General features: G+C 40.0%; 1 protein-coding gene across 14 annotated transcripts in view; it reads left to right on the forward strand.

The window, feature by feature from the left end:
- The window catches only part of DAB1 (DAB adaptor protein 1), a 788,454-nt gene that overhangs the window by 572,989 nt on the left and 188,167 nt on the right, over window positions 1-27,298 (forward strand). For all 14 annotated transcript variants that reach the window (XR_015697263.1, XM_087719600.1, XM_087719599.1 and 11 more), the window contains one exon: window positions 6,053-6,255. Coding sequence is in view for 12 of the 14 variants with exons in the window: in XM_087719600.1 (XP_087575726.1) it covers window positions 6,189-6,255 (67 nt within the window). In the remaining 2 variants the exon portion in view is untranslated. The remainder of the gene's footprint in view (window positions 1-6,052; window positions 6,256-27,298) is intronic.

Consider the following 27,298-nt stretch of genomic DNA (forward strand, 5'->3'; position numbering starts at 1 on the left):
TCTTCATCAGTGTGTTTTTGTTTTAATCATTCCTCACCCTCCCCGTGGGAAATTGAAGTTATTTATATTGTGTTTAAACAGCCACTCCTGTGAAACAGTTTCATTGTTATCAGCTGAATGAGAGATCAGTTTAGTGAATGCTGTGTACCTGACAGCTCCTTAAAAAGAAATAATATGCCGTGATAATTAAAGGGGAAAAGCTTCCTTCCATTTCAGTGAAAATGACTTGAAAGACAACTTATTGGATCTAGACTAGAGGGCTATTGAATGCATTCTTCCTCTTGTCAATCTAGTTCTACAGCTTAATAAAGCACAGAGTACAAAACAAGGGTTTAATCAAAAGAAAGAGGCCAACTCTATTCAACTCAGGCTAAATTATGATTACCATTGTCACTTTCTTTTAAGAAAAATAATAATAATATAATTAAACTTAAGGAACCTGCTTTACAAGTGTTTCTTATGTCTTATTTGGATAGGCTTCTGGCATTTCAATGTTTTTGACAGTCCTGATTGTATTTTTCTTCATTACAATTGCTGCTGCATCCATTTTACAGATGAAAACATTGAATTTTAGAATTGGAAGTTTGTCTAAGGCTAAAACCTTGATTTCTACCTATCTCTTTTATTTCTGCCCCATATTTTCTTTCAGATATGTAAACCGTTTGTTTGGGAATTTCTTTCTATGGTGCCTTCTAAGTTTAGTTTTAACAATATGGTCTGAATCAACTGTCTTCTAAATATTTATTTGCTTTATTTTAAAAATAATTGTGAGTATATATTTATTGTTGTGGGTAATAGAATATTCTGTGTTATGTTTTCTGGGATTGGTATTTATGTGCCATTCTGAATTACTGATGTGTACAACTGTTAAAACAATAATGTATGTAATTATGCATTTTGAATGCAACAAAGTTTATGCTACTGTGATTGACAGTAAAAGCACCGAGTAGGCTGATTTACAACATTGTTTTTAAAGAGCTATCTACAACAGGAAAATATTTGATTTTGTTGGGTTTCTCATTAATTTTGGGTATCATTGGCGAAGGTCTGCTTTAATGGCATCACCTTATGTTGATTCTGTCTTGTATTTCAACACTTTGTAGATGTGATGCAAGATTACTGTAAAGAGCAAATGAAATGCATTGTAACATTGTTCAGAACATAGATAGAACCAAAGTCTTGCTTCTACTTATTATTTTTTATATATTGAAGGCGCATATTGAATACATAAAGAAGATTATAAGTCAACTGGTCTTTTACACAGAACATAATTAAAATATGATATTGTTTTGGTATATATACTATTGCATTTTTAATGGTCTCCTTGAGTCCTTCCATCTTTTGAAACACATTTTGCTGCATAAGCTATCAAGATGTTGTTGTAGTATTATTCAGAAAGGTACTCAAACAATGAAAGCAAAATGCCTTCAGGGAGGGTAGATGTGGCTACTTTGATGTCTTTCTGGTTAGAATGGCACAAGAAATTGGTACATACATACTGGACAGTTTATGTTGTAAATTAACTAGATATTGATAGATCTATTTAAATAAAGATACTTAAAATTAGAAATTCTGTTTTGTTCTTTGGATTTTGGGGATTTTGTCAAATGTGTCTTGCAAATGTTTTAACACTTTATTAAGATTGCCTGGGAAATTTCTGAGTAAATAGAATTTTAGCTGTATTACAGTCCACCTACCAAGAAAAGGAACACAGTGTCAGATTAGCAAAAAGTGTGTGTGTAAGTGGCTGGATCTTTTCAAGGATTAAGGTTTCAAATTTATTTTAATAGTTGATGGTTTCTGTATAATTTTACATTATTTAAAACATGATTTTATCAAGATATCTGTATTAGCTCAATTTACTTAATTGTATAGTTTATTCATTTTAAAATATAATTTACAACCCATTTGGAAGTTAATGAGTAGACATGAATAGTTTTAATTTTGGGTTGTTTAGGTGATTTGAAAGTTGACATTATTTATTCAGGTTTCTGAAGAGTTGGCAAAAACTTTATCGTTCTAAACCAGTTTGTACCGACTTTGGAGATCTGTTTTTGAAAACTGGATAATTCACGTGCAGATCTGAAGAGCTCATTAAGAAGGACTATATACAAACCTTGACACACTGAAAGAATATTAAATCAGTTCAAATTGTGCATAGCCATGTAAGATTATTGAAGCATTTCAAAATGTTGAAAGAGCTTGAATTTGAAAAGGGCAAGTAGTTTTAGAGACTTAATTTAAAACACTTATTGAAATCATTCTGAAGCAATGAGAAGCTTTAATCTCTGGATTGTAAAATGCTGAGTTTTTTAAAACTATTGTCAGTAACTGAGATGTGAAGAGTCTTGTTTGGGTTGAATCACAGGATATCTTGAATCCTGGGAGGAATGAAATGACTTTAGGGACATTTAGCTTATGGCACTTTCAGAATGCTGAATTTTACTTAGAAGGTCATCCTAAATGACTAAATCCCTGTTATAATGACAATTTATATAGGGTCACATAAGCCAAGGTTTATGCAGAAGAATCACCTCAAAAGAATGAAAGAAGTTGTCAGGCAAGTAAGGTTTAAGAAGGATAAGGTGCAAGAGAATAATGTAATTGATAACTATGATATTAGCAGGAAGAAAGATATTAAATTCAGGGGGTGGAGGAGGGGAGTAAAAGCAAGCTAGTCAACCAAAGTGTTAGATGACAAAAATGTTTCAGGAACTGACTATTAAGTTCTTACAGTCAGCTTCTTGTTTTTGTACTTAACTTTTCTACTTTATAAGATTCTGATTTCTATAGTTGCAAATATCATTCAACACAGAGGATAAAGATGTTATAAGAGAAACTGATCTTTGTAGAATATGGATGCTTAAAACACACTGTCTCAATATAACAGAATGCTGGAGATTGTCCTAAAGGTAAAGGTTCCCCTCGCGCATATGTGCTAGTCATTCCCAACTCTATGGGGCGGTGCTCATCTCTGTTTCAAAGCTGAACAGCCAGCGCTGCCTGAAGACATCTCCGTGGTCATGTGGCCGGCATGACTAAACACTGAAGGCACACAGAGATTGTCCTAATACTGGACAAATTCAACTGACAGCACTTTTCTGTAAGGGCTGTGTGAAATTTAAAGGATATAAATATCTAAGTGGACAAATGCTAACCAGAAGCAACTGGGGGGGGGGGGAGCATCAGTGTGCTTTTTTTGTTTGTTTATTTTTGGATTTTGGGAAGAGTAATGTTGCAATGAGATAAGATAAGAAAATAGAATATTAGGGCTGTATGTGCGATTTCATTCCATTGGTCTTTGGTTTATAGACATATTCTTTAGCTTTAAGAATTTTTAGCCTCAGGGATTTTTCAATATTTTACCAAAAATATTTCAGAATAAGTATTGGCCTAGTGCAGTGATAACTGCATGAATGCGCACGTGTATGCCTGAACCCCCCCCCAAATGAAGTGCACATGTGGCCTCTGTGCATATGGTCTCCTCACATGCCACACCCTCTGTTCATTTGTGCACCCCTTGCATATACCCCACTGCCCGCTCATGCATAGCAGAGACCCAACCAGGTGGCTGGTGAGAGGTGCACGTATATGTGCAGTAGAGCTGAAGTAAGGTGACGGCTCGTGTGCCCACAGAGAGGGCACTGCGTGCCATCTGTAGCACATGTGGCTTAGGTTCACCATCACGGGCCTAGTGGTTAAGATACTAGGCTAGAAAGTGGGAGACAGTGAATTCTAGTCCTGCCATGAAAGTCAGCTGTTTGACTTTGAGCCAGTCATTCACTCAACCTAACTTTCCTCACAGGGTTGTTCTTAGGAGGAACATGGGAGGAGGAAGGGGTATTGGGTATGTTCGCTGCCTCAATAAATTTAAAAACATAATAAAGGTGGGATATAAGTAAATAAGACAATTTAGTCATCAACAGTACTTTGGCTGTTAGTGTTTAATTCAATAAAACTAGTGTTGTTTTTGGTAGTGGCTATCATGCTAAACAAAAGCCCAGGCAGCTTTAAGATCTGAGACTATAAAGGAATCAGAATTCCAATAGAACGACAATCTTTTTCTATCATTCAATAGCTGATGCTGATACGCTTCTGTTGCATCACACAGAGTATTCTATAAAGCATCAGTCATACTTATAGCCTTACATGAATGAGTTTTCTAGTACAATAGCAACAGTGGCATGCTTCTGAACAGAACAGCCAGATTTCTCTGTGCAACTAAAAGTGCTTTTCCCATGAATAAGAAAATGGTTGATATGCTGTTTTGAAAGGAACACAAGATAGATATATAAAATGTTCATAAATAGTGGAAAAAATGATGAAGAAAACATTTATATATTTAGCATATATTTGAAATTAAATTATTGTATTGAAGAGTGTGAGCGATGCGATGGCTAGAGGTGAAGAGTCTCACCTCCCACTCGGAAGGTTAAGAGTTCAATCCTAGACAGAGAGAGACGTTTTTCTATCAGGGTGCAAAGAGAAAATATTTGCTGCAAACTTTGCATAGGTGTCAGGAAGGACATCTGGCCAGTAAATGCTCAACTCCACTCTGTCACCTTGAACCCACCCCAAACTCAAACTCAATTTCATTGAGGGCCACATCAGGGTTGTGTTTGACTTCTGGGGGTCTGGGATGGGCATAGCAAGGGTAGGCATGGTCAGCTTGACATCACTGTATTGGGGTTGCCTATGGTGGCCCGAGTGCTCTGCTAGTGAAAATGGGCTCATAAGCTCCATTTTCGGCTGCCACGGCCTCCTGAAACCCTCTGCTAGCGAAAATGGAGCTCAAGAGGGCTGCATGCAAGCTCCATTTTTACTGACAGAAGTCCTTCTCTGTTTCCAGGGCAGCCCTGTGGACCAGATCTAAGTACTCCATGGACTGGATCAGGGCCACAACCTTGATTTTGACACCCCTGGATTACAGGTTCATAAAAAGAAAAAAAAATGGGTTCAAGTGTGTGATTTTGTCCAAATATAGAATTATACTAAAATACAGAAAAGATAGGTTTAAACAGTAGTCTGTTTTGTTACCACAGTGTTTATAACTTCCCTTTCAAGCAGTAGCTTGGTAGCTATATACAAAAACATTTGTGCAATCAGGTGGGCTAGTGGTGAAGGAACTGTACATTGAGTATTTGTTCTGATTCTTTTTTGTACATTGAATGTATGGTAGTTAATTATCTGCTGGAGCTGTGTGTAGGAGGGCCATTCTGTCTTGAGATATTGGATTGATCTGGGCAGTAATAATAAATTAATTTGAGTCTGTCATTGATAGTCAGAAAATAGAATTGCATCACTTCAACTCAAAGTATTGAAATTTACCATCCTGTTTTAGACTTTTATTTCAAGCCTCTTATAATATCAGGATTATAGCATGATGACTATTCTAATAGGTATGATAGCACTTCGGTCTCTATGATGCTGCTTTGAAGAAGTGTTTCTGTTGGGTTTCCTGCAAACTGAAGCACACCTATGAAATTTCTTACAGCTGTAATAAAATATAACATTTTATGTATACAATTTCCAGTGAGTTGTTGTTGGATTGAAGTGTTAAGGGCAATAGAGAACCAGGTACATATCTAATCTTAGGCAAGAGAAGTTGTTTGGAAGATAATATGAAAAGGTTGCACTATAAGCTATTTTCAGCTCACAGAGGAAAAATTAGATGTAAACTTACCCATTTTTCACACATTCACTATAAATGTGAATACAAATAACTTTATTGCCATCATTAACCAGCAGAAACTAGAAATACAACACATGTATGTTTATAACTTTTATGCATGTTTATGTGTAGAAATTGTAAGAAATTTTCAGGACTTTAGTAAACATCAAGGTTTATTCATAGTATTTATTTGTTACCTACTGTAAATATCCCACTGAAATTAATATAACTCTCATAAATGTTGACAAACAGAAAATAAGAGTTATTTCTTAACACACATGAGAATTAACATAAATTACATAGGTAGTTTCAACTGAACCTTTATATGTCTTAGAAAACTTATTCTTAAGATGGTTTAATTGTGTTGTTTTTTTATTATAGCACTTCAAAAGGGTGAATGAAATGAGCTCTTTCGATTCTAGTATTTGAAAAGCTAAGTAATTCTCTGGAAGAATTGTTCTAAATGAGCCTGGCCAAGATACTGGATCTGTGTGAAGAGGACTAAGGATACAATAGGATGTCAACTGAGACAGAACTTCAAGTGGCTGTTAAAACCAGCACAAAGAAAGAGTCTAAAAAGAAAGGTAGGAATTTCTTGTACTTTACAGCTTAGTTAAGGATGGTACTATTTCTACTTACAGGATCTTGTATTGTTGTTTCGTTAGAAACTAACTGACCCAATGGGTACACCAGTTCTGTCCGTCCATTAAGCCTGAATGCATTGAAAGAATACATTCCTATAGAATCGGGTTTGTTCTTTATTTTTCTATAAGCATTTACAGGGAAAAAAGAGATTTCTAGAAGAATATTTTCTCAAATTATTTTAAAAGTCCCTTTTTATTTATTGCTTTAGATATAATTTTTGCTCCTGTGACTTTGTCAACCAATCTAAATTTGGGTGGATATTGTAGCTAATCATATTTTAACATTTTTGTATACTGTAATGTTCCATCATAATCAGGATAGTGCTTTCTGACCTTCATATGAATAAGCTTTTTTTCATAGCTCATCTGATCCTCTATTTCTACCCTGTGCCATATGTATATAATATTTATTTCTTTTCTATCCATGCAATCTATGAAATTGCATTGACTTATAGTAGAGACAATATTAAATATTTTTGCCCCTTAATACTTTTATATGCATACATTTTTAGTTTTTAAATATTCAAAATGTCTTCCTTCACAGGCCGGGTAGTGAACCTCTCTATTACATCACATGGCTTTGTAACTATCTTCTCCAAAGTTAATTCGGTCCTTATCCTGATTGGTTTTTTAAAAACAAAAAACAAAAAAAGAATCTTAAAATCTGACTCCCCCCCCCCAGTGATTGATGGATTGTTTATGGGATCCTTATTTTAATGGTGTTGGCATTATTTTTCTGAATATTTGACACACATACACGCACAGCACAGCACAGCACAGCACAACACAACACAACATGAGTGAGGGGCAGAATAGACAATAGTGTGATCTTTTTTGTGTATGGATTCTCACACAATCGTGCTCCTCTGCAGAAAACACCTTTTGAGGATGAAGCAAAATTATAAAAACCAAGTAGCTTACAATAAACAAAATAAGTAAAATTTTGGGTCATTCTTACCAATCAACACTGACTTAAAATGTTTATTTTGGACTACATTTATAAAAAAAAATGACGCATTGTTTTTTCCCTATTTCTGATTGTTCTTGTCAGCTGTTCTTGAGAGCGAATTTTCTGACACTTCTATTTCTTGGGCTAAAACACCCTTTGGACTGTATTTTGTACTTGCCAACAAAGGGTTCTGTTTTTCTGTTACTGATTAATGAAGCAAATTTATCATGTAATCACTTGGCAATGGTTTTGAAGTCTGTGGTACAATTTTCTTTTTCACTGTCACCAAACACCAAAGACAATGGAAATTACCATGATTCAATCTCTCCTTTTCTACCTGTCTTATACAAAAGAAATGCTTTGTCTGCTGTGTTGGCAAAAACTCCTTTCTGACAGTTTATGCTAAAATTTAAAACATTTAAAAGAAATGCTAGTGCCCTCCTCTCATTCTTGTTGCTTTGAAGGGAAATCCTTAAGTTACACAGAAGTTGGGCAATTTACACAGGGGCTAATATTTGAGGAAAAAAGAGATATTTCCACAGTTGACATCTTGATCCTATTCCTTGCCTATTGCTCTAAAGGACATGAAAGAGACTTTAGAGCTGTATACTTTTCCTGACTGTTCTTTAGAAGGCCAGATCCTGAAGATGAAACTCAAATACTTTGGCCATCTAATGAGAAGGAAGGACTCACTGGAGAAGAGCCTAAAGCTGGGAAAGATTGAGGGCAAAAGAAGAATGGGACAACAGAGAATGAGGTGGCTGGATCGAGTCACTGGATGAAGCAGTAGCTGTGAGCTTTAGTGGACTTCAGCGGATGGTAGAGGACAGGAGGGCCTGGAGGAATATTGTCCATGGGGTTTCAGTATGTCAGATACAACTTTGCAACTAACAATAATAACTTTCCCTAGTATTACTTAGTATACTTGCATGTAAATAGTACTTGAGGGGCAGGGTTAAACATCCTCTTATGTAGGTACTCTGAGTAAATCATGCTTATTTTGTCCTTTTGGGGGAACTACTTTTTCTGCTGTATTGGAACTCTATGAAATGTACTTGGATAATGCTGAGAAGTTGACACATTCCTTCTTAGTCCAGTCTTCGGTGACTAAGAAAGAATTAAGTGGCTGAAAGCAGCTTTTCACTGTAAGTCTGTAAAGAAGAAAAAAGAGAGCTGGGTAGTTCCCATCCTTCTTTCTACGTCTTGCTGCAGACTGTGGCTTAGTCAATAAATTATGCTTAAGCAGTGTATGACTTTGTGATTGATGTTGAATCACTTAGTAGAATTTGTGTTCAATGCCTTCCTGTAGGGCAGGATTCCTGGAATCAGCAGTCAGAGATCACCGGGCAATGACTTGCTTAGCAAACTGATACCTATTATTGTGGGTTATGATGTATGAATGGCACTTTTAAAAATTAAAGGCCAAGAATATCTTCTGAACCATCAGTATTAGTTCCCATTTTGCAGAATGCTTAGGAAATTGGGGAAAAAATAAAGACTTTGTCCTTTGCCCACTCCTCCTGCCAATATAAGGAATTGAAAAACTTCAGCCATTGTTATATTCCTGGGCGCAAGTATTTCATAGTAATTGATTATTTGTAATTGTTAGGATATATGTTTTAAGTGATTAATATTACAACTGTTATGAAATTGTTCACTGCAGCCTCTAGAATGTAAATAGCATTGTTTATTAAAGTCAGAATGAAACAAATAAGCCTTTGGTTTGAAAGCCAGTGTATGTTTTCGTATATTGAGCTTGACTCCTCACTTCAGCTTTATAATCATGGCACAAATACTGTTTTTATGGTATATGTTCTCACAATATAATTTTTCACTTTATAAAGTTGTCTTTGGTTGTAGGAGAAATAAGATAGCTGGATTTGTAGTTACTTTTTGTTTGTTTTGATAAAGGAATATTGATCCCTTATGACGGAGGGGGTCTTTGGTGCTATCTGAGTTTGGTTGTTTTCATGCACACATTTCATTAGCCAACTAGGCAACATGTCCAGTGACAGAAGAAAGTAGGGCCGAAGAGCAAACCCCACTCCCTTTTAGTTCTTATTTTACCTAATTGGCTAATGACATATCTGCAAGAAAACAACCAAGCTCAGAGAGCACCATGGATCCCACAGTTAAAACTTGAGCTACAAATAGTCTTTCCTATTGATTTCCTAAGAGGTCAACATTTTAAAATTATTATTTTTAACAATGAAATACATATCTTCTGTGTTCCTGCTGACTGCTGACTCTAATAATTATGGATTGGATTCTTCAGAGAACACTTGGCTTGTGCAGAGTAGTCCTCTAAAGTTTATTTGTTTTACTTTTTGGTTGTAGCATTTTTAAAGATATCTGAAAGATGTCTGACATCAATAATTAAAAGCAAGTGGAAATAATTCTAATTCTTAAATATATTGGTTCATATTCTATCTTGACCTCAAATGGCTATTTGCATAGCAAAGAAGTGGGGACAAAGAGATTTCAAAGAATTCTTTCAGGGATTTAATTAAATTTATTTTGGCCATTTCCCCATAAAATGGATATCCTATTGCAAGAGTGTGATGCATTTTTTAATAAATCTGACTCATGAGTTGTCTATTTAGTTTTGTTGCTGTAGATGAGAATAAATCAAGTTATTAATAACCTTGGGAAAGCAAACTGTATGGTTTTATTAGTCACACTTGTTAAAAATGTGTAATCCCAGATGGGGATTATAATATTAAGAGAAAATTCATTGATGTAAAGATTTATAGATTAAGGGACTAAAGATTTATTTCTTCCCCTTGAAATGCACAATAGCATTTATTTCTTGAGATGTTGACTTCATCAGCTGAAAATACAAATAAGTTAAAGTAAATCAGCTTCTTGCCCTTTCTAGTTCACAGCCTGTTTCTCATCCCATATTAGACAAGAGAGTCATGTAGGTTTTAGGCTGGTTCTCTTCTTGATTAGTTTCCATCCATTGCTTCTTCTACTTCAGGTGCTTTGGAGAATAGATTGATCCCCTGTTTTTTGTGGCAGCCCCTTAGATATTGAAAAACTGCTATCATATCGCCCCTAGTCCTCCTTTATAAGAAATTCAGTTTAATTCATACCCAATTCCTGTAATGTTTAATTCTCCATCATCTTTCTTTCTTTTCTCTACACTCTTTCTAGAGTCCAACATCTTTTTGTATTGTGGAAACCAAAACTGGATGCACTATTCCAAGTGTGGTCTTACAGACATTACAAAGTGGTATTAACACTTCACATGATCTTGATTATATTCCTGTATTAATGTAGCCTAGTGTTGGCTTTTTTATTTCCTTGTCTAAATCATTGATGAAGATACTGAAGAGTACTGGGCTTAAGACAGAGCATTGGGGTTCTTCATGGCATATTTCCTTCCATGTAGATGCAATTCCTTTAAGGACTACAGGTTGAGTGCAGTTGATCAGCCAGTTACAAATGGGGGTGATGCTATCTAATCCACAATTTTCTATTTTATCAAGTGGTAGATTGTGGTCAACTTTATCAAACGCCTTACTGAAGTACAAGTAAATTATAAACCAAGGTTTTTGCTAGTCACTAATTTTGTCACATTGTCAAAAATGCAATGTTTGTCTGGCATGATCTGTTTTTGAGAAACCCATGTTGGCTTTTGGTTATGACTCTGTTTGCTTCTAGGTGCTTGCAGATTTGGTGCTTGGTTACTTTTCCAGAATCTTTCCATGTATTGATGTCAGGCTGATTGGTTTATAGTTTCCTGGAACCATTTTTTTTTCCTTTTTGGAAGATGAGAATTACATCAAACATTTCTAATGCTGTGGTAATTCCCTGGACAATGTGAAGAAGAAGACAAAGAATCCAAACAAACAACTAGGTGCTCTTGAGTTACTAATTGCAATGAGAATTAAAATTGCAGCATATCATGATTCATAATAAAGAGAAATTTATTATACCAAGAGACATTGTAGTTCCTTTCAGGTTCACAATTGAAAAAAAAGTGTGTGAAAAAGCTGTGAATTGGATGCTTTCCCTTCACAAATAGCTTGCAAATACTGCATCTTTCCCCTAGGTCTAGGTAATCTGCCTCAGATTTGACTTCCTGAAGCAGGAACAGTTCCTGAAGAGTTAAATTCAAAAGCAGGGGTGTCAAACTTGATTTCATCGAAGGCCACATCAGGGTTGTGTTTGACTTGGGGGGGGGGGGTATGTATGGTCAGGCTGAGCATGGCCAGCTCAACATCACTCGTGTTGGAGGGGCCAGATGGGGCTGGGGGGATCCATTGTTTCCCCCAGCGGAAGGTGCGACCAGGCACAGTGCCAATCCCTTGTCCTCCACAGGAGCCTTGCTCTCAAGTGCTGGCCAAGTGCTAAGGCAGGACTTCCTTCCCTCCCTTTTCTTCTTTTTCTTTCCATCTTCATTCTCCTTTCTTTTTCCTTTCCCTCTTTCCTTCTTTTTGCTTCCTTGCTCTCTTCCCATCTTTCCTTTTTTTTCTTTATCTTTCCTATGTCCCTTTCTCCTTTCTTGTCCCTTCTTGGATGCTCAAATGCAACATTTCTCCTTTTGTTTTGTTTTGCTTTTAGTTTGTTTTGCTAGCCCTCTGCCAATGAAACAGAGCCTGTGGGTATCATGCACCATCCCCTGGGCCCTATTTTCATCCTGGATGGCCTCCTACAGCCCTCTGCCAGCAAAAATGGAGCTCAAGGGGGTTGAGCTCTGTTTTTGCTGGCAGCGGGCTGCAGGAGATTGTCTAGGCCAAAGACGGCCTGAGTGGGCCATTTGCAGCCCTCCCGAGCTCCATTTTCACTGGTAGAGGTATCGTGGGCCAGTCCTTCCCTGTTTCCAGGACAGCCCCGCAGATTGGATCCAGCCTGTGAGCCTTGAGTTTGACACCCCTGCTTAAGAGTAAAGGAATGGGCATTTCCTGAATTTCCTGATGTAATTAGAGCCAGTTTGGTGTAGTGGTGAGGGTGCTGGTCTAAAATCAAGAGGACTGTGAGTTCTAGGTCTCCCTTAGTCATCAAGACCCACTAGGTGACTTGGGCCAGTTATTTTGTGTCAGCGCAGGGTTGTTGATATGGGCAAAAATAGGAAGCAGTATTAAGTATATTCACCACCTTCAGTGTGTGTGTTTGTGTAGGGGGTGGGACACATGACAAGATGATAATTATCTAAGGAAGGTAGTTTTATTATTCAAGCATCTGGCTATGGGGGAAAAAATCCAGAACTGGAAGCTGAAATGGCATGTTCCACATGGCAGCCTTAACCTAAGTCCTTCCAGATTGTCTTTAAACTATTAAATAATAAGATGCAGGAAGCATGAAGAGCAATACTCTGGATTATGTGACCATAAGGCAGAGTATTACAGAGGGGGAGTTGTCACCATTTTGAGCTGCTTCACATCTGCTTTACTATAGGAATGCTTTAGGAATGCTTTCACTGATTTTTCTGTTTCTTTTTTCTTTTTAGTTGAATTGGATTATCAACCCATTTCCTAAACTCATAGTTTCTTTTGCTGATTTCTTCGCCCAGCACCAAATTTTATTTATTGTCTGTTTTTTGCCTGAAATTATTATTCTGCAGGTGAATTTACACACAAATAGATAATATAGACATTTTAATAAGCACTTGATTCCTAAAAACAGAGAACTAAAAGAATAGACAGTTTTCCAGGATGCTCTGGAGAGTCCAAACAAGGATTAAATACAGCCAATCTGCCCAGAACTGAATTGAAACTTTAAGCCACGCCTCTGGTGCTGACTATCTCAGTTTTTTTCAATTCAGCTAGCCCAGTGGATGCACTTTTGTGTTTCTCTCCAATTCTATAGATTGTTTGGACGCTCCTAGAGTTAAAAGTAGGGAAAATTCCCTTAATGTGTTCATCTCAAGCAGGCTTGGTGAGGGAAAATTCTTTTCTTTTCAATTTGGCCGTTTACTCACCTTTTTGGTCCTCCGGGTGTCCTGGGTTCACTTGGGTGCCGTAGGGCCACAGGCAGCTGTCAGAGGCGTGTGGGTCGGAATGCAGATGCCAGTGCTGTCGCAACAGCCCTGCTGCTGTGGGAACCCCCGCTGAAGGCTCTGTTGCTGCCGCCCGTGCTTTGTAGAAGCTGGTGTTTGGCGCAGCTCTTCAGGGCTCCTATCTAGTTCCGGCGGCAAATTTGGGTTGAATGACTAGCGCGGCGGCCGATTTGGGAAACAGGAAGTTCCATCTGCCATTTTGGTTTTCACCTATTTCATTTCTGAGCACATTGCCGCAGCTGCCTGGTCGCCTAACTCGTTGCAGGTGCTGCGTAGAGGCTCTTTGTCCGGTCTGACCAGCGATTTGGCTCCTAATCTAGCAAAACCATCAGATTAATACGGCAAAGGATCATGGCTTACTATGATGCCTCCTTACCTGACCTGCAAGGTGCTGGGAGCTGCTAATGCATTCCTGCTTGGCTGGATCTGATCTCAGTGACCTTCTGTGTCTCTCTTCTGAGCGCTTGGGTCCGCGGTCAGCAACTGTGAAGGTGGTGAGTGGAGGTAGTCCTTACCTGTTTCAGTTAGACCCCAACTTTTCAGCCATGGCGGATCAGATCCCTGAGAATTCAGAGCAGCTTGGCCCCTCTTCCAGAGCTTTCTCCAGGCAAGCTGGCAAGGCTGCCCAGGAAGCCATCAGGGGCAGCAAACCCTATTCTAGGTCTGGACCCAAACATGGATCAGGCCTTGATAAGGATGCCATCCGTCGCCAGAAGGCCTTAGAGAAGCACTTTTCCAAGGCTCAGCAGCAGGCCCAATCCTCCCAATCGGTGTCTCCAGTGGAGCCCCCCATGGAGGTTCAATCAGATCAGAGGCAGCCCATCTCCAATAGTGATGAGGAGGGCCAAGAGTTTTCTCCCACTGCTTCCCTTGCCATGGCAGCTTCTCCAGGTCCTTCAATGGTTGACCAGGCCGATCTCTTCGCCTGTCTTCAGACCTGGAGGAAGGGCCTGTTCTCGTGGCCCCTTGGTGCCTCAGCAGCCGCCCCCCTGACCCATTCCAGGAGTTTGACTCATTGAGGATCAAGGCCCAACCTTTCAGCAGAAATGCAGGAGGTAATTAACAGGGCTATATCCCAGGGCATAGAGGCAGGCATGCTACAGCGAGGCAAGCGCCCGTGCAAGACCCAACATCTCCAACCACAAGATGCTCCCAGAGAAGTGCCCTTCTCAGTCCCCACATTTCTCTCTGGCCAGCAAGGATTCTAACTGGGAGGAAGAGGACATCCTACCTAGGCAGGAACCTGAGTTTTTTGGGGATGAAGGGGTTGCATCCGAAAAGCCTGTCTTTTCGGGCTTATTTAAGCTTGCCAACTTCAAAACCATCTTGAATAAGGCAAAGGTCTCGACCTGCTTGGGGTCTACCCCACCAGATCAGGCGACTAACGATCCAGACGACCTATCTGGGGACCTCTTTGAGGAGCCTGTGTCAGCCCAGGAGATCGTGCCAGTCCCCGAGCTCTTTCTGAATGTGGTTCAAAAGCAATGGGCACAACCAGCCACCCTTGCTACTCCCAGTAGCAATGATAAAAGATTGTACATGGTAGACGCCAGTCTGGAGGACTTGCTTAAATTACCTCCCATTGATCCTCCTGTGGCGGCCCTTACCTCATCCTCTGTACTCCCTCCCAATGAGGGACTCAAGGCAGAGGACAAGAAAACAGAGAACCTCTGCCATAAAATGTACCAAGCGGCGGTTTGGGCAATTAAAACGTCTGCCTCAGCATCCTTCCTTTCTAGGGCTGCCCTTCTCTGGCTGAGACAGTTGCTGACCAAACCTCCAGCCAGGGATACCAAATTAAGGCAGGATGTCAATAAGATCATGGTGGCTACTAAGTTCACTGAAGTTCACTGCTGACGCCACCCTGAGCGCAACCAAATTTGCTTCCCAGGCCTTGGCATCCAATGTCATTACAAGGCGTCTCTTGTGGCTCAGGCATTGGAACGTTGACATGCACTTCAAGTGGAAGCTGGTCTTGGCCCCCTTTAAAGGGAACAAGCTTTTCGGGGAGGTCCTGGACCCAGTCCTAGTAGAAAACAAGGACCAAAAAAAGATGATGCCATCGGTCACCAAGAAATCTGACCGGAAGGGCTCCAACTCCTACAGGAGGCAGCCCTTTCAGAATGCGGAGTCTTCCTCCAGCTCCGCCTCTTTCCATTGGCCATACTTACAGCAGGCTGACCGGTCCCAGGACCGTCAGACATTTCACAACAGAGGTCGCCAGCAGAATTTCTCCAGGAGTCCCTTTCGAGGGGGGTCTGGTTTCAAAAGATACAAGTGACCACCAACTGTCAGCTCCCATAGGAGGGCGTTTTCAGTTATTCCACACCCAATGGGAGCAGATCACGTTGGACCAGTGGGTCCTACAGACAATCTGCTTGGGTCTCACCTTAGGGTTTCTCTCCCCTCCCCCCGACACTTTATCTGCTGTCCCATCCCTTTGTATCCTGTCAGAAAGGCTCTCATGGAACAGGAGATCAGGCATCTCAGGGACATCAGGGCCATAGAACCGGTTCCACCAGGTCAGGAAGGAACAGGATTTTACTCCATTCTGTTCCTGGTCCCCAAGAGCTCAGGGGGGTGGAGGGGAATCCTAGATCTAAAAATATTATATTATCACATAACTTACTGGAGATTCAAGAGGTAGTCCCTATAGTCCATCCTGGGCTGCATCAGGCCAGAAAACATTTTGACATCCATAGATCTCAAAGAGGCCTACCCCCACGTACCCATTCGCAAAGCTTACCGCAGGTACCTGAGATTCGCTTATGCCGGCTGCCACTACCAGTATCGGGCCTTGCCATTCGGCCTGTCATCGGCCCCCAGGATGTTTACAAAAAACCTTGCTGCAGTGGCAGCTTTTCTCAGATCTCATCCTGTGCGGCTCCATTGCTACCTAGATGATGTCCTCATCCAGTCGTCATTGCCACAGCAGGTGATCCAAGACCTGAGGTACATCATGGAGGTCCTCCAGGACCACAGCTTCTCCATAAATTTGGAGAAGTCATCTTCAACCAATGACCAGGTTAAAACATTCTGCCTCAACATACAGGGGTGTCACGTGAGAGTGCTAATGGACAATGTAGCAACAAAGGCACACATCAACTGCCAGGGGGGGCACTCGCTCCAGATCCCTAATGACAGAAGCTGACGCCCTAGGTCAGTGGTCGGAGAAACATCTCCTCTCAATACAGGAGGAGCAGATTTCCAGAGCAAGCAACATCCAGGCAGACTGGCTGAACAGGGCCACGGTCGACCACTCAGAGTGGCGCCTGCATCCGCTTCTATTCCAATGCCTGTCCCAGAGGTTCGGCTGTCCGCTGGTCGATCTGTTCGCCACCCCAGCCAACCTTCCCAGGTTCTTCACAAGGTTTCACAATCCACAGGCCAAGGGAGTCAACGCCTTGCACTTCCCATGGCCGTGAGGACTGTTGTATGCTTTCCGCCATTACCTCTCCTTCTCAGAGTCATCCAGAAGATCCTGTCGAAGGCAGCAGAGGTCTTGCTTGTGGCCCTGTTCTGACCCAGGAGAACCTGGTTTGCCGATCTGGTGAGTCTCTCCATCGACCCTCCTTGGCGGATATCACCGCACAAGATTTCCCTTAGCCAGGGGGCCCTTCAACATCCAGAGCCCCAGTGGGTTGCAGCTGGCCATCTGGCACTTGAGAGGGATCTCTTAAGCAGGGGCAGCCTCTCGACCAAGGTCATCTACACCATCCAGGTGTCCAGGCATCCCTCCATGACCTGGATCTACGACGCCACCTGGACGTCGTTCGCCGACTGGTGCACCTCTCACGAGGTATCTGCGACTTTGGCCACAATTCCCATCATCCTGGACTTCTTGCAAGATGGACTTGACAAGAGACTAGCGCCCAACACTCTATGAGGTCAGGTGGCCACAATCTCCACGATACTGGAGCCTGACGAACACTCCTCCCTTGGATATCATCCTACTATCCTTAGCTTTCTGAGGTGCAACCAATCTGAGGCCCCAGTGGTCCACAGATATCTCTCATGGGGCCTCAACATTGTTCTCCGCGCTCTGATTGGTCCTCCATTTGAACCACTTCGTTCGACCAGCATTAAGCATTTTACCTTTAAGACCCCCTTTTTGATCACTATCACTTCTGCGCGATGTATCTCAGAGCAGGCAGCCCTATTGGTTCGGGAGGACTTGTGTTTGATACAACAGGACAAGGGTGGTCCTTTGACTGGACCCAATGTTCATCCCCAAGATTTCACCGGGCCCAGGAGATCATTCTCCCAGATTTTTGCCCGCATCCCAGGCACCTGGGGGAGAAGCGTTGGCACATTCTTGCTGTCCGCAGGATGCTCCGTAGATATGTCACGCGCACAGCTGTGTTTTGTTGTTCCGAATCGCTCTTCGTTTCTTTCCAACTGGCCTCCCAGGGCCAGAAAGTTTCTTCCTCTACCATCGAATGGTGGTTGAGGGCCTGCAATGCCTCGCTCATGTTCTGCAGTCCAAACCTGTGCCTAGCCATATCATGTGCCGCCACCACGGCAGCCTGGGTGATGTAGGCGCCGATCGAGGAGATTTGCAGTGTGGCCACTTGGACTTCGTTATCTCCATTTGTTCGGATTACAAGTTGGACAAGTTTGCCTCAGTGGAAGGGGCCTTTGGGAGGTGAGTTTTTCAGGGCATTCATACCAGCGGAGAGACCCTGAACGTGACTGCTTCCCGGCCTAGTGACATTTAGCTTGGGTATGTCCCTTGCTTGGATTCTCCAGAGCAGCGCCCTGGAAAATGACCATTGGCTTACCTGAAGGGTCATTTTCAGGTGCCGCGAAGGAGAGTCCAACCCCACCCTGGGGTCTGGTTCCGCTGGTTTCAGTACAGACGTCTACAGATCCAATTGGATTTGTTTCTATGTTAGATATGGTTTTGGGGATTTATTGTTGAACTTCTCAGTGCGTAACAGTTCCACGCCTTCATTGAAAAAAATCTGAAGATAGTCAGCACCAGAGGCGTGGCTTAAAGTTTCAATTCAGTTCTGGACAGATTGGCTGTATTTAACCATTGCTTGGATTCTCCTTCGCAGCACCCTGAAAACGACCCTTCAGGTAAGCCAATGGTCATTACCATACGATATGATATTAAGTTAGATCAAAGTTGAGGATATGAAACTTTGTCATACCGGTCCTCACACTTGCAATCGTCGCATTCCATTTTATAGAAGTTAATAAGAAAAAATAACAGATATGCTGATAGTAATAATGATAATACACAGGGAGAAACTAATATACATTTTACTCTAACAGACATCAATCATGGTCTAGAATACATATGAGTTGGATGTCATCAGAATTAAATAGAAGTATGCAAGAGATAGAAATAGAAACAAATGTATGGACTGATCATAATCCAATAAAAATTAGTTGGAAGGGACAAATGAGAAGAGTAAGATGGACTTTGAATCAATCTATCTTAAAATATAAAGATATATACAGATGATAGGGAAAAGTGGGATTTTTAAAAAAGAGAACAGGAAAGGAGAGACTTCACTACAAAATGTCTGGGACACAGTGAAAGCATATATTAGGGAATTAGCTATAACCTTTATAGCGAGGAAAAATAAGAGAAAGAAACAATACCAAAAGACACTAAAATAAGAATATAAAAGACTTGAAGTAGAGTTACAAAAAGAACCACAAAAGGTGAATCTAAAAAAACAAATTGAGATAATTAAACACAAGTCAAATATAATGGAAAAAGAAGAACTGGCACAACAAATAAAAAGAGCATTTAAAAAAAAATGCTAACAAACCGGAAGATGGCTAGCCTATAAACTGAAAAACGAGAAAGACAAGCAATGAATAAGTAAGATGCAGGATGAGAAAGGTATATTACATTACCAAATGGAAAAGAAAAAATATATAATTCAGGAGTTCTATAAAGAAGTTATATAACTATGAAAAAATCCCAGAGGAAAAAATAATATAGTACTTGGGAAAAAAAACAATTTACCAAAGTGTCTGAAATGTTGAACATGTTGAATGAAAGCATAACTGGTAGAATTAGTAGCGGCGATCAAAAGACAAAAGAATAACAAAACACCAGGTCCAGATGGTCTACCAGCAGAAATTTATAAAGATTTACAAGATACATTGAGCTTGTCAATGTTAGAGGTATATGATGAAGTTTTATTAGAAGCCAAGATACCACACACATGGACATAAGCTAATATCACTTTAATCCCAAAAGAAGGTTCATAGTTAACACAAATAAAGACCTATAGGCCAGTATCCTTATTAAACGCAACTAGCCTTATTTATGAGAGTTGTGGCATCTAAAGTCATGTGAATGCCATTTGTGACCGTCACAGCTGGCTAAATAAGCAACATCAATGGGGGAAGCCAGATTCACTCAACAACTGCAATGATTTTTTTTAACCATGGCAAAAAGGTTGTAAAATTTAGTGTGACTCACTTAACAACTATCTTGCTTATAAATTATGGCTCTAATTGTGGTCATAAGTCCAGAACTTCCAGTATATTTTTATGTAAACTGGTAAAAAAAAAACTTGTGAGGAAGGCCAAGCCTTCATCAAATATTTTGAGACCCATATTGTAAGAGAAATATATATGATCTATATGGTATGAATAGTTACAACCCACAATATAGGAAACACTACACTAGAGACAGATAGGGAACAGATAGAATGTTTCTATGACTGCTATTGCATAATCTATACTTTCACCATCATTAATATTTATGTTTTAAATCCCTTCCTCATTTAGAAGTCTGATGTCTACTAACATGGGGCAAATAATGAATTTGCTAATAATAAATTGGCTGAGATCACTGTTTAAAACTGTCTTTTGTTTATGTGGGGCAGGCCCATTTAATACACGCTTTCCACAGTAACTTACATGGCTATTTCAATAATTCATAAATGCATGTGCTGCAGAGTTTAATTGATTGAGTTCAAATACTTTGCAAAAATAAACCTCTTGTGTGAAAGGGTTACTGACAGCATTAATTAGAGATGCTCTGAGTCATAGGATATGCTATGGAAATTTTTCCCAACTGAGTCACAATTGAAAAAGCCATTCATCTTCCTATTTTGTTAGAGACTGATTCTTTTCATTGGGCACATATTTTGACTTCATTTTCTCAGTGGAATGCAAGTGATCAAATGAAAAAAAGAAAAAGGCAACCATAATAAGCACAACTAGAAATTTAAAGAAACTCTTTAGACATATTGACATGAGTTTAGCTCTATTTCTAGCCATAAAAGAGGCATATTTTTGCTTATTTATTTATTATCTTTGAAATTCTAAGCATAGCTATTGCAGATCATTGCCAATTTCAATTATTTCAAGAGGTTAATGTGAATTTAAATAGATAAATGGCAGTATATTCAATGAAAACTGTTACTGATTTCAAAGTTTGGTTTAGTTGAATTACCATTGCATTGATATTAGGATATTTCTTTGGATCATTCTAAATTGACATTTTTTTGTAAATATTTTAAAAATATTGTTAAATTAGATATTAGTTATTTGCAAGATTTCTAAAAGACATTTGGGATATTCCATAAGTTGAAGGCTAAAGGTATTAAATAATATTAAATAAATGTCTAATGATCGTAAGATGAAGATTAATTCAGCAAAAGTTATTTTTAGTGTTTACAGAGCTTCATTATATTGGAAGTGTAAAATTGGTAAGGGACACACAATATGGACTTACCCATTAATGGTCCACTTTAATTTATTTTGATCAATTTGTTAATTTAACAAAATAATATGAAGCCTAGAATTTATTTAGCGATGTGAATATAGTTTTATAGTTTTTTATAGTTTTATTGCAAATTTATATGCCGCCCTTTTCCCTGAGGGGACTCAGGGCGGCTTACAGCAATAAAGGGAAGGGGGTGCAAGACAAAACTTAAAAAGAAAAAAAAATCGTGATTAAAGGAAATTGGTCATAAAAACACAACATTCACTCAACATTCGGGCGGGGTGAGAGTAATCCTATCCCCAGGCCTGACGGGATAGCCAGTTCTTGAGGGCTGTGCGGAAGGCCTGGACTGTGGTGAGGGTACGGATCTCCACGGGGAGGTTGTTCCATAATGTCGGAGCTGCAACTGAGAAGGCTCTCCTCCGCGTAGTCGCCAGTCGGCACTGACTGGCGGATGGAATTCGGAGGAGGCCTACTCTGTGCGATCTGATGGGACGCAGGGAGGTAATTGGCAGGAGGCGGTCTCTCAAATAGTCAGATCCACTACCATGGAGCGCTTTATAGGTGGTAAGTAAGACCTTGAAGTGCACCCGACGATCAACAGGTAGCCAGCGCAGCTCACGGAGGATTGGTGTTATATGGGCGAACCGTGGTGCGCCCATGATCACTCACGCGGCCGCGTTCTGGACTAGCTGAAGTCGCCGGATGCTCTTCAAGGGCAGCCCCATGTAGAGCACATTGCAGTATTCCAGCCTAGAGATCACAAGGGCTCGAGTGACTGTTGTGAGAGCCTCCCGGTTCAGGTAGGGCCGCAACTGGCGCACCAGGCGAACCTGGGCAAATGCCCCCCTGGTCACAGCCGACAGATGGTGGTCAAAACTCAGCTGTGGATCCAGGAGGACTCCCAAGTTGCGGACCCTATCTGAGGGGAATAAATTTTGCCCCCCCAGCCTGATTGATGGAACGTTAACCAAATTTTTGGGAGGAAAACACAACAGCCACTCGGTCTTTTCCGGGTTGAGTACCAGTTTGTTAGCTCTCATCCAGTCTTTAACAGCCTCAAGGCCCCGGTTCATCACGTCCACCGCTTCATTGAGTTGGCACGGGGCGGACAGATACAACTGCGTATCGTCCGCATATTGATGGTACTTAATCCCGTGCCTCCGAATGATCTCGCCCAGCGGTTTCATGTATATGTTAAATATATTGTAAACCATATTATTAAATACAGAAAAGCAGAAGTGTTTTTTAGATTTATTGACTTGGATGACTGCTAGTATTTCTTAGATGTCATAAGTATTTCATAACTGTTATGATGAGATATCAAACAGCTGTAAAATAAAATATTGATAACAGCAATGTCTACACATTTTTTTCCTGTAAGACTAAACATTGCTGTGTTATGAAGTCTTAAAAACACTTTGTGTATGCTTACAACAAGGTAAACAATAACACCATTCATTTAAGTTCCTAGCATAAATTTATAGAAGTAATATGGAAAACTATTTTGAATCAAGACCATTCAAGTCCCTTTTGGCATGAAACAATAAAAGGACAATTACAAACAGTGCTCTACTTAAAAACAGGTCACATTCCAAGAGGTTGTTCGTAAGCCTCTTATGTTTGCAAGTTCAAGCAAGTGTACATATGCAATGCTTTTAAACTAACCTTCTCCCATGTTCTAGGACTTTTTATAAGAATTGGAATAATAATAATAATAATAATAATAATAATAATAATAATAATAATAATAATAATAATAGTAATCCACATAGTTGGATCATAAAATGCTTAAAAACAACTGGCATTAGCAAAAATATTATATCCTTTACTGAAAAGGCGATGAAACAATGGAGAACTGAGTTGACAGTAGGGAATGAGATCTACGGAATGGTTAATATCAAGCGAGGAATTTTCCAGGGTGATTCACTTTCACCTCTTCTCTTCATCATCGCAATGATCCCACTATCAGTAATCTTAAAAAAAATGAAATTAGGCTACCAAACAGCCAAAGAAGCTGAAAAAATTTTGCATTTACTATATATGGATGATTTGAAACTCTATGGAAAGTCAGAAATAGAAATCCAATCATTGACAAACACAGTCCGAGTATTCAGCACCGATATTTCAATGCAGTTTGGCATGGAAAAATGCGCCACTGTATCCATAAAAAGGGGCAAAATCACTGCATGTGAGGGAATTGAAATGCCCAATGGCCAATTAATTAAATGCAAAGAAAATGAAGCCTACAAATACTTAGGCATTCTGCAGTTGGATAACATCAAGCATAGAGAAGTAAAAACTATTGTCAGGCGAGAGTACACCAACAGAGTTAGGAAAATTTTGAAATCTAAATTGAATGGTGGAAATACAATCAAGGCCATAAATACCTGGGCAATACCAGTTATAAGATACAGAGCTGGTATAGTTAACTGGACACAAGCTGATTTGGACCTTTTGGACCGAAAAACCAGGTAACTAATGACAATGCAGTACAGTTTACATCCACGTGGTGATACTGATAGACTGTACCTGCCCCGAAAATCAGGTGGCAGAGGATTATTACAAGTGAAGCAAACAGTTGAAGAAGAAAAACATGCACTGGCTGATTATTTAAAAGAAACTCAAGAACATCTATTAATCGAAGTAAAGAACAAAAATCTACTGAAGGCCCAACAGATGAAACAAGAATACAGAAAAGATGTGATAAAATCAAGAATGGAGAGTTGGCAGAACAAAGCACTGCATGGCCAATTTCTGGAAAAAATAAAAGATAAAGTGGACAGTGAACAAACTTGGTTATGGTTAACAACAGGTACATTAAAGAAAGAAACAGAGTCACTAATCCTGGCTGCGCAAGAACAAGCTATCCACACAAATGCCATTAAGGCCAAAATCGAAAAATCCTCTGATGATGCCAAATGCAGACTTTGCAAAGAAGCTGATGAAACTGTTGATCACATACTCAGCTGCTGTAAAAAAAATCGCACAGACTGATTATAAATTGCGGCACAATTCAGTAGCACAAATGATGCATTGGAAATTGTGCAAAAAATATAATATTAAAACAGCAACAAACTGGTGGGAACATCAGCCTGAAAAAGTCACCGAAAATCAGATGGTCAAGATCTTGTGGGATTTCCGTAAACAAACCGACAAAATACTGGCGCATAATACACCAGACATCACACTGGTTGAGAAAAATAAGGTCACAATCATAGACATTGCAATACCAGGTGATAGCAGGGTCGCTGAGAAGGAACATGAAAAAATCGCAAAATAGCAGGACTTAAAAATCGAAATTCAACGACTATGGCACAAACCAGCAGTGGTAATTCCAGTGGTAATCGGCACACTGGGTGCTATTCCAAAAGCACTGGAATTACATTTAAAACAGTTAAAAATTGACAAAATCACCATCAGTCAAATGCAAAAAGCCGCACTGCTTGGATCTGCACGCATATTACGAAAATACGTTATGACGTCTTAGGCTCCTGGGTGGGGCCCGACTAGTAACCAATGCCAAATCCGGCGAAACAACTGGCCGCTGTGATACAATTGAATAATAATAAATCCCAAAGCAACTGGAGCACCACTTGAACACTGTAGGCATTGACAAATTTCCCATCAGTCAATTGCAGAAGGCCGCTTTACTTGGAACTGCTTCCATCCTGCGACGATATCTGTAACACCATCAAAAATCCAGATTTGCCTATCCCTTGGTAAGGACTCAATTGGTAGACAAAAATACCAGACCAGACTGAACATCTGAGTGACTGTGTGGTTAATAAGAATAATAAGATTAATTCAAAAGTTCTTAAATCATGCCTATACTCCTTTTATGTATCCAAGCTGCAGGTGATAGAATATAATTACAATTTTTGGTTGTAACTGAGTGAAAAAAATCCTGTTCAGTAATTTATTTTAAATAGAACCAAGTAGACTAAGTTTCTTTTCTAAAGAAGGCAAACCATGTGTATCTTGGGAGGCAGTGATGTTGGCAAACTAACTGAAGGTTGAAAGTGGCCATTTATCATGTTTTAAAACAGTAAGCTTATCATTTGAAAATATTACAAGTAAGTATTCCTGGAACCCATGCTGGGCATTCAATTAGCTATTCAGTTCTTCTCAATCTTACCCATTTATCATTACATGAAAAGAGTGTTTTAAGAAGGGAGTTAGAAATTAGTTGAGCCATTCTCTTAAAAAATATTGTTTTAATTTCCATAATGATACTTCAAATTATGTTCATTTCCTCAATTTCCCCAACACATATGCACGGTACAGCTGTAACAGAAATGTATATTTTAAGAAGATATATTTGTAACACAAACACACACACACACACACACACACACACACAGACGTATGTATGCATCCTTGAAAATATTCTATCTTGAAAAATGAGTTTTGTGTACTCATCCATTGAATTTGAAAACGCAAACAAATAAGTGCCCAAAGTTGACAGCACTATAAATAGGCATGACAGCATCAACAATTGTTTAAAATCTGCTGGCTGTTTCAGCAAGCACTGTCATCATAAATCACATTTCTACTGTTATAGCTGAGTGAGAAATGTTACAATGAAGCATTGGAGATATTTGCATTTTCTGATAAGAAGTAGAATCTCATTGTTACAAACAACCTCATGTACTTTCTTCCTAGGCCAGGGGTAGTCAACCTTTTTCTACCTACCGCCCACTTTTGTATCTCTTTACTAGTAAAATTTTCTAACTGCCCACCTGTTCCACAGTAATGGTGATTTATAAAGTAGGGAAGTAACTTTACTTTATAAAATTTATAAAGCAGAGTTACAGCAAACCCCTACCGCCCACCATGAAAGCTGGAACGCCCACTAGTGGGCGGTAGGGACCAGGTTGACTACCACTGTCCTAGGCAATACCTTTTTTTTGCCATTTCTATAAAGGTAGTGCCTCAACCTATTGCCACAATTGAGCCCAAAACTTCTGTTGCTGTTGTTAAGTGAGGTTTTACTCCCTTTATTCCCCATTTTATTATTATTTTTCTTGTGGCTGTTAAGTAAATCTTTGCAGTTGTTAAGTTAGTAAAATGGTTGTTAAGTGAATCTGGCTTCCCCATTTATTTTGCCTGTCAGGAGGTTGCAAAAGGTGATCACATGACCCCAGGATACTACAACCATCATAAATATGAACCAATTGCCAAGCATTTTGATCAAGTGACCATGGGACTGCTGCAACAGTCGTAAGTGTAAAAACTTTTATCAGTGCCATTGTAATTTTCAATGGTCACTAAACAAATGGTTATAAATTGAGGACTACCTGTAGTGAGTGTCAGCCAACATGAATCAGAACTGAAAAAGTGCCCACTCTTCAGCCAGCCTCCCCTGCTTCAGTACTTTTTAAAAAGACTTTAAAACTTCCCAAATCATGTTAATGAAATTCTGAACGCAGCTGACATTTTTTGCTTTGAAGGGTTTTATTTATTTATTTTTTTGAAATATTTAGCATATTTTTGAAATATTTCTGTGCCATTCAGTGACATTATCATAGTATGTGAGGCCTTGAAAGCTAACAATAAAAGAAGAACCAGTAGAATTATATAGGGCCATTATGGTGAACCTATGGCAAACATGCCACAGGTGGCATGCAGAGCCCTCTTTGCGGGCATGCGAACCATTTCATGTGCGCACACCTCCCGCTGGCTGGCTGATTTTGGGTCTGCTGCGCATGCACGGGGAGGTGGGGTACACGCGGGGGATTCATGGAAGAGTGCGGAGGGGGTGGCGTGCCCCCCTGGGGCTGGATTTGGTCCCAGGAGACTGAAGGGAGGCCGCCTAGGCCCAAAATGGGGTGTTGGTGATCGCACATGCATACATGGGGTCATGCGTGCATGTGCAGGGGTGAGGGGGAGTTTGAGTATGTGTCATGCATGCATTGCATTTTGGCACGCGACCACAAAAAGGTTAGTCATCACAGATATAGGGTATAGCGGGGATCTCCTATCCCTGGGCCATCGCCATTTGAAACTGGGTCGTGCAAGCAGCAGGTGAGTGGGCTCATGTGTGCAGCTTAACTTGTGTGAGTGCCTGGTGTGTCCACTGCTTGCACAGATGGAGCTGTGTGAGTGCGCATGCACACTGCTTGCATTGAATCATCCCCTCTCCTCCTCTCTCCTGCTACCGCCACTGCTGGTTATCAATGCCAATAGGTCTAGTGGACTGCTGTGTTAAAGAAAATATTTTAAGAATGTAGTGGGCACTAGTCACTAGATTAGGCTCTTGAAGAAGCATCCTAAGATCTCTTCAGAAGATTTTACCATTGAGTGGTGGAGATCCATACCTGTTTCT

Source organism: Thamnophis sirtalis, unplaced genomic scaffold, assembly GCF_051295495.1.
Source record: "Thamnophis sirtalis isolate CommonGarterSnake01/CBP01778 unplaced genomic scaffold, rThaSir2_p1.2 scaffold_7, whole genome shotgun sequence".
In the NCBI taxonomy this organism is placed as follows: Eukaryota; Metazoa; Chordata; class Lepidosauria; order Squamata; family Natricidae; genus Thamnophis; species Thamnophis sirtalis.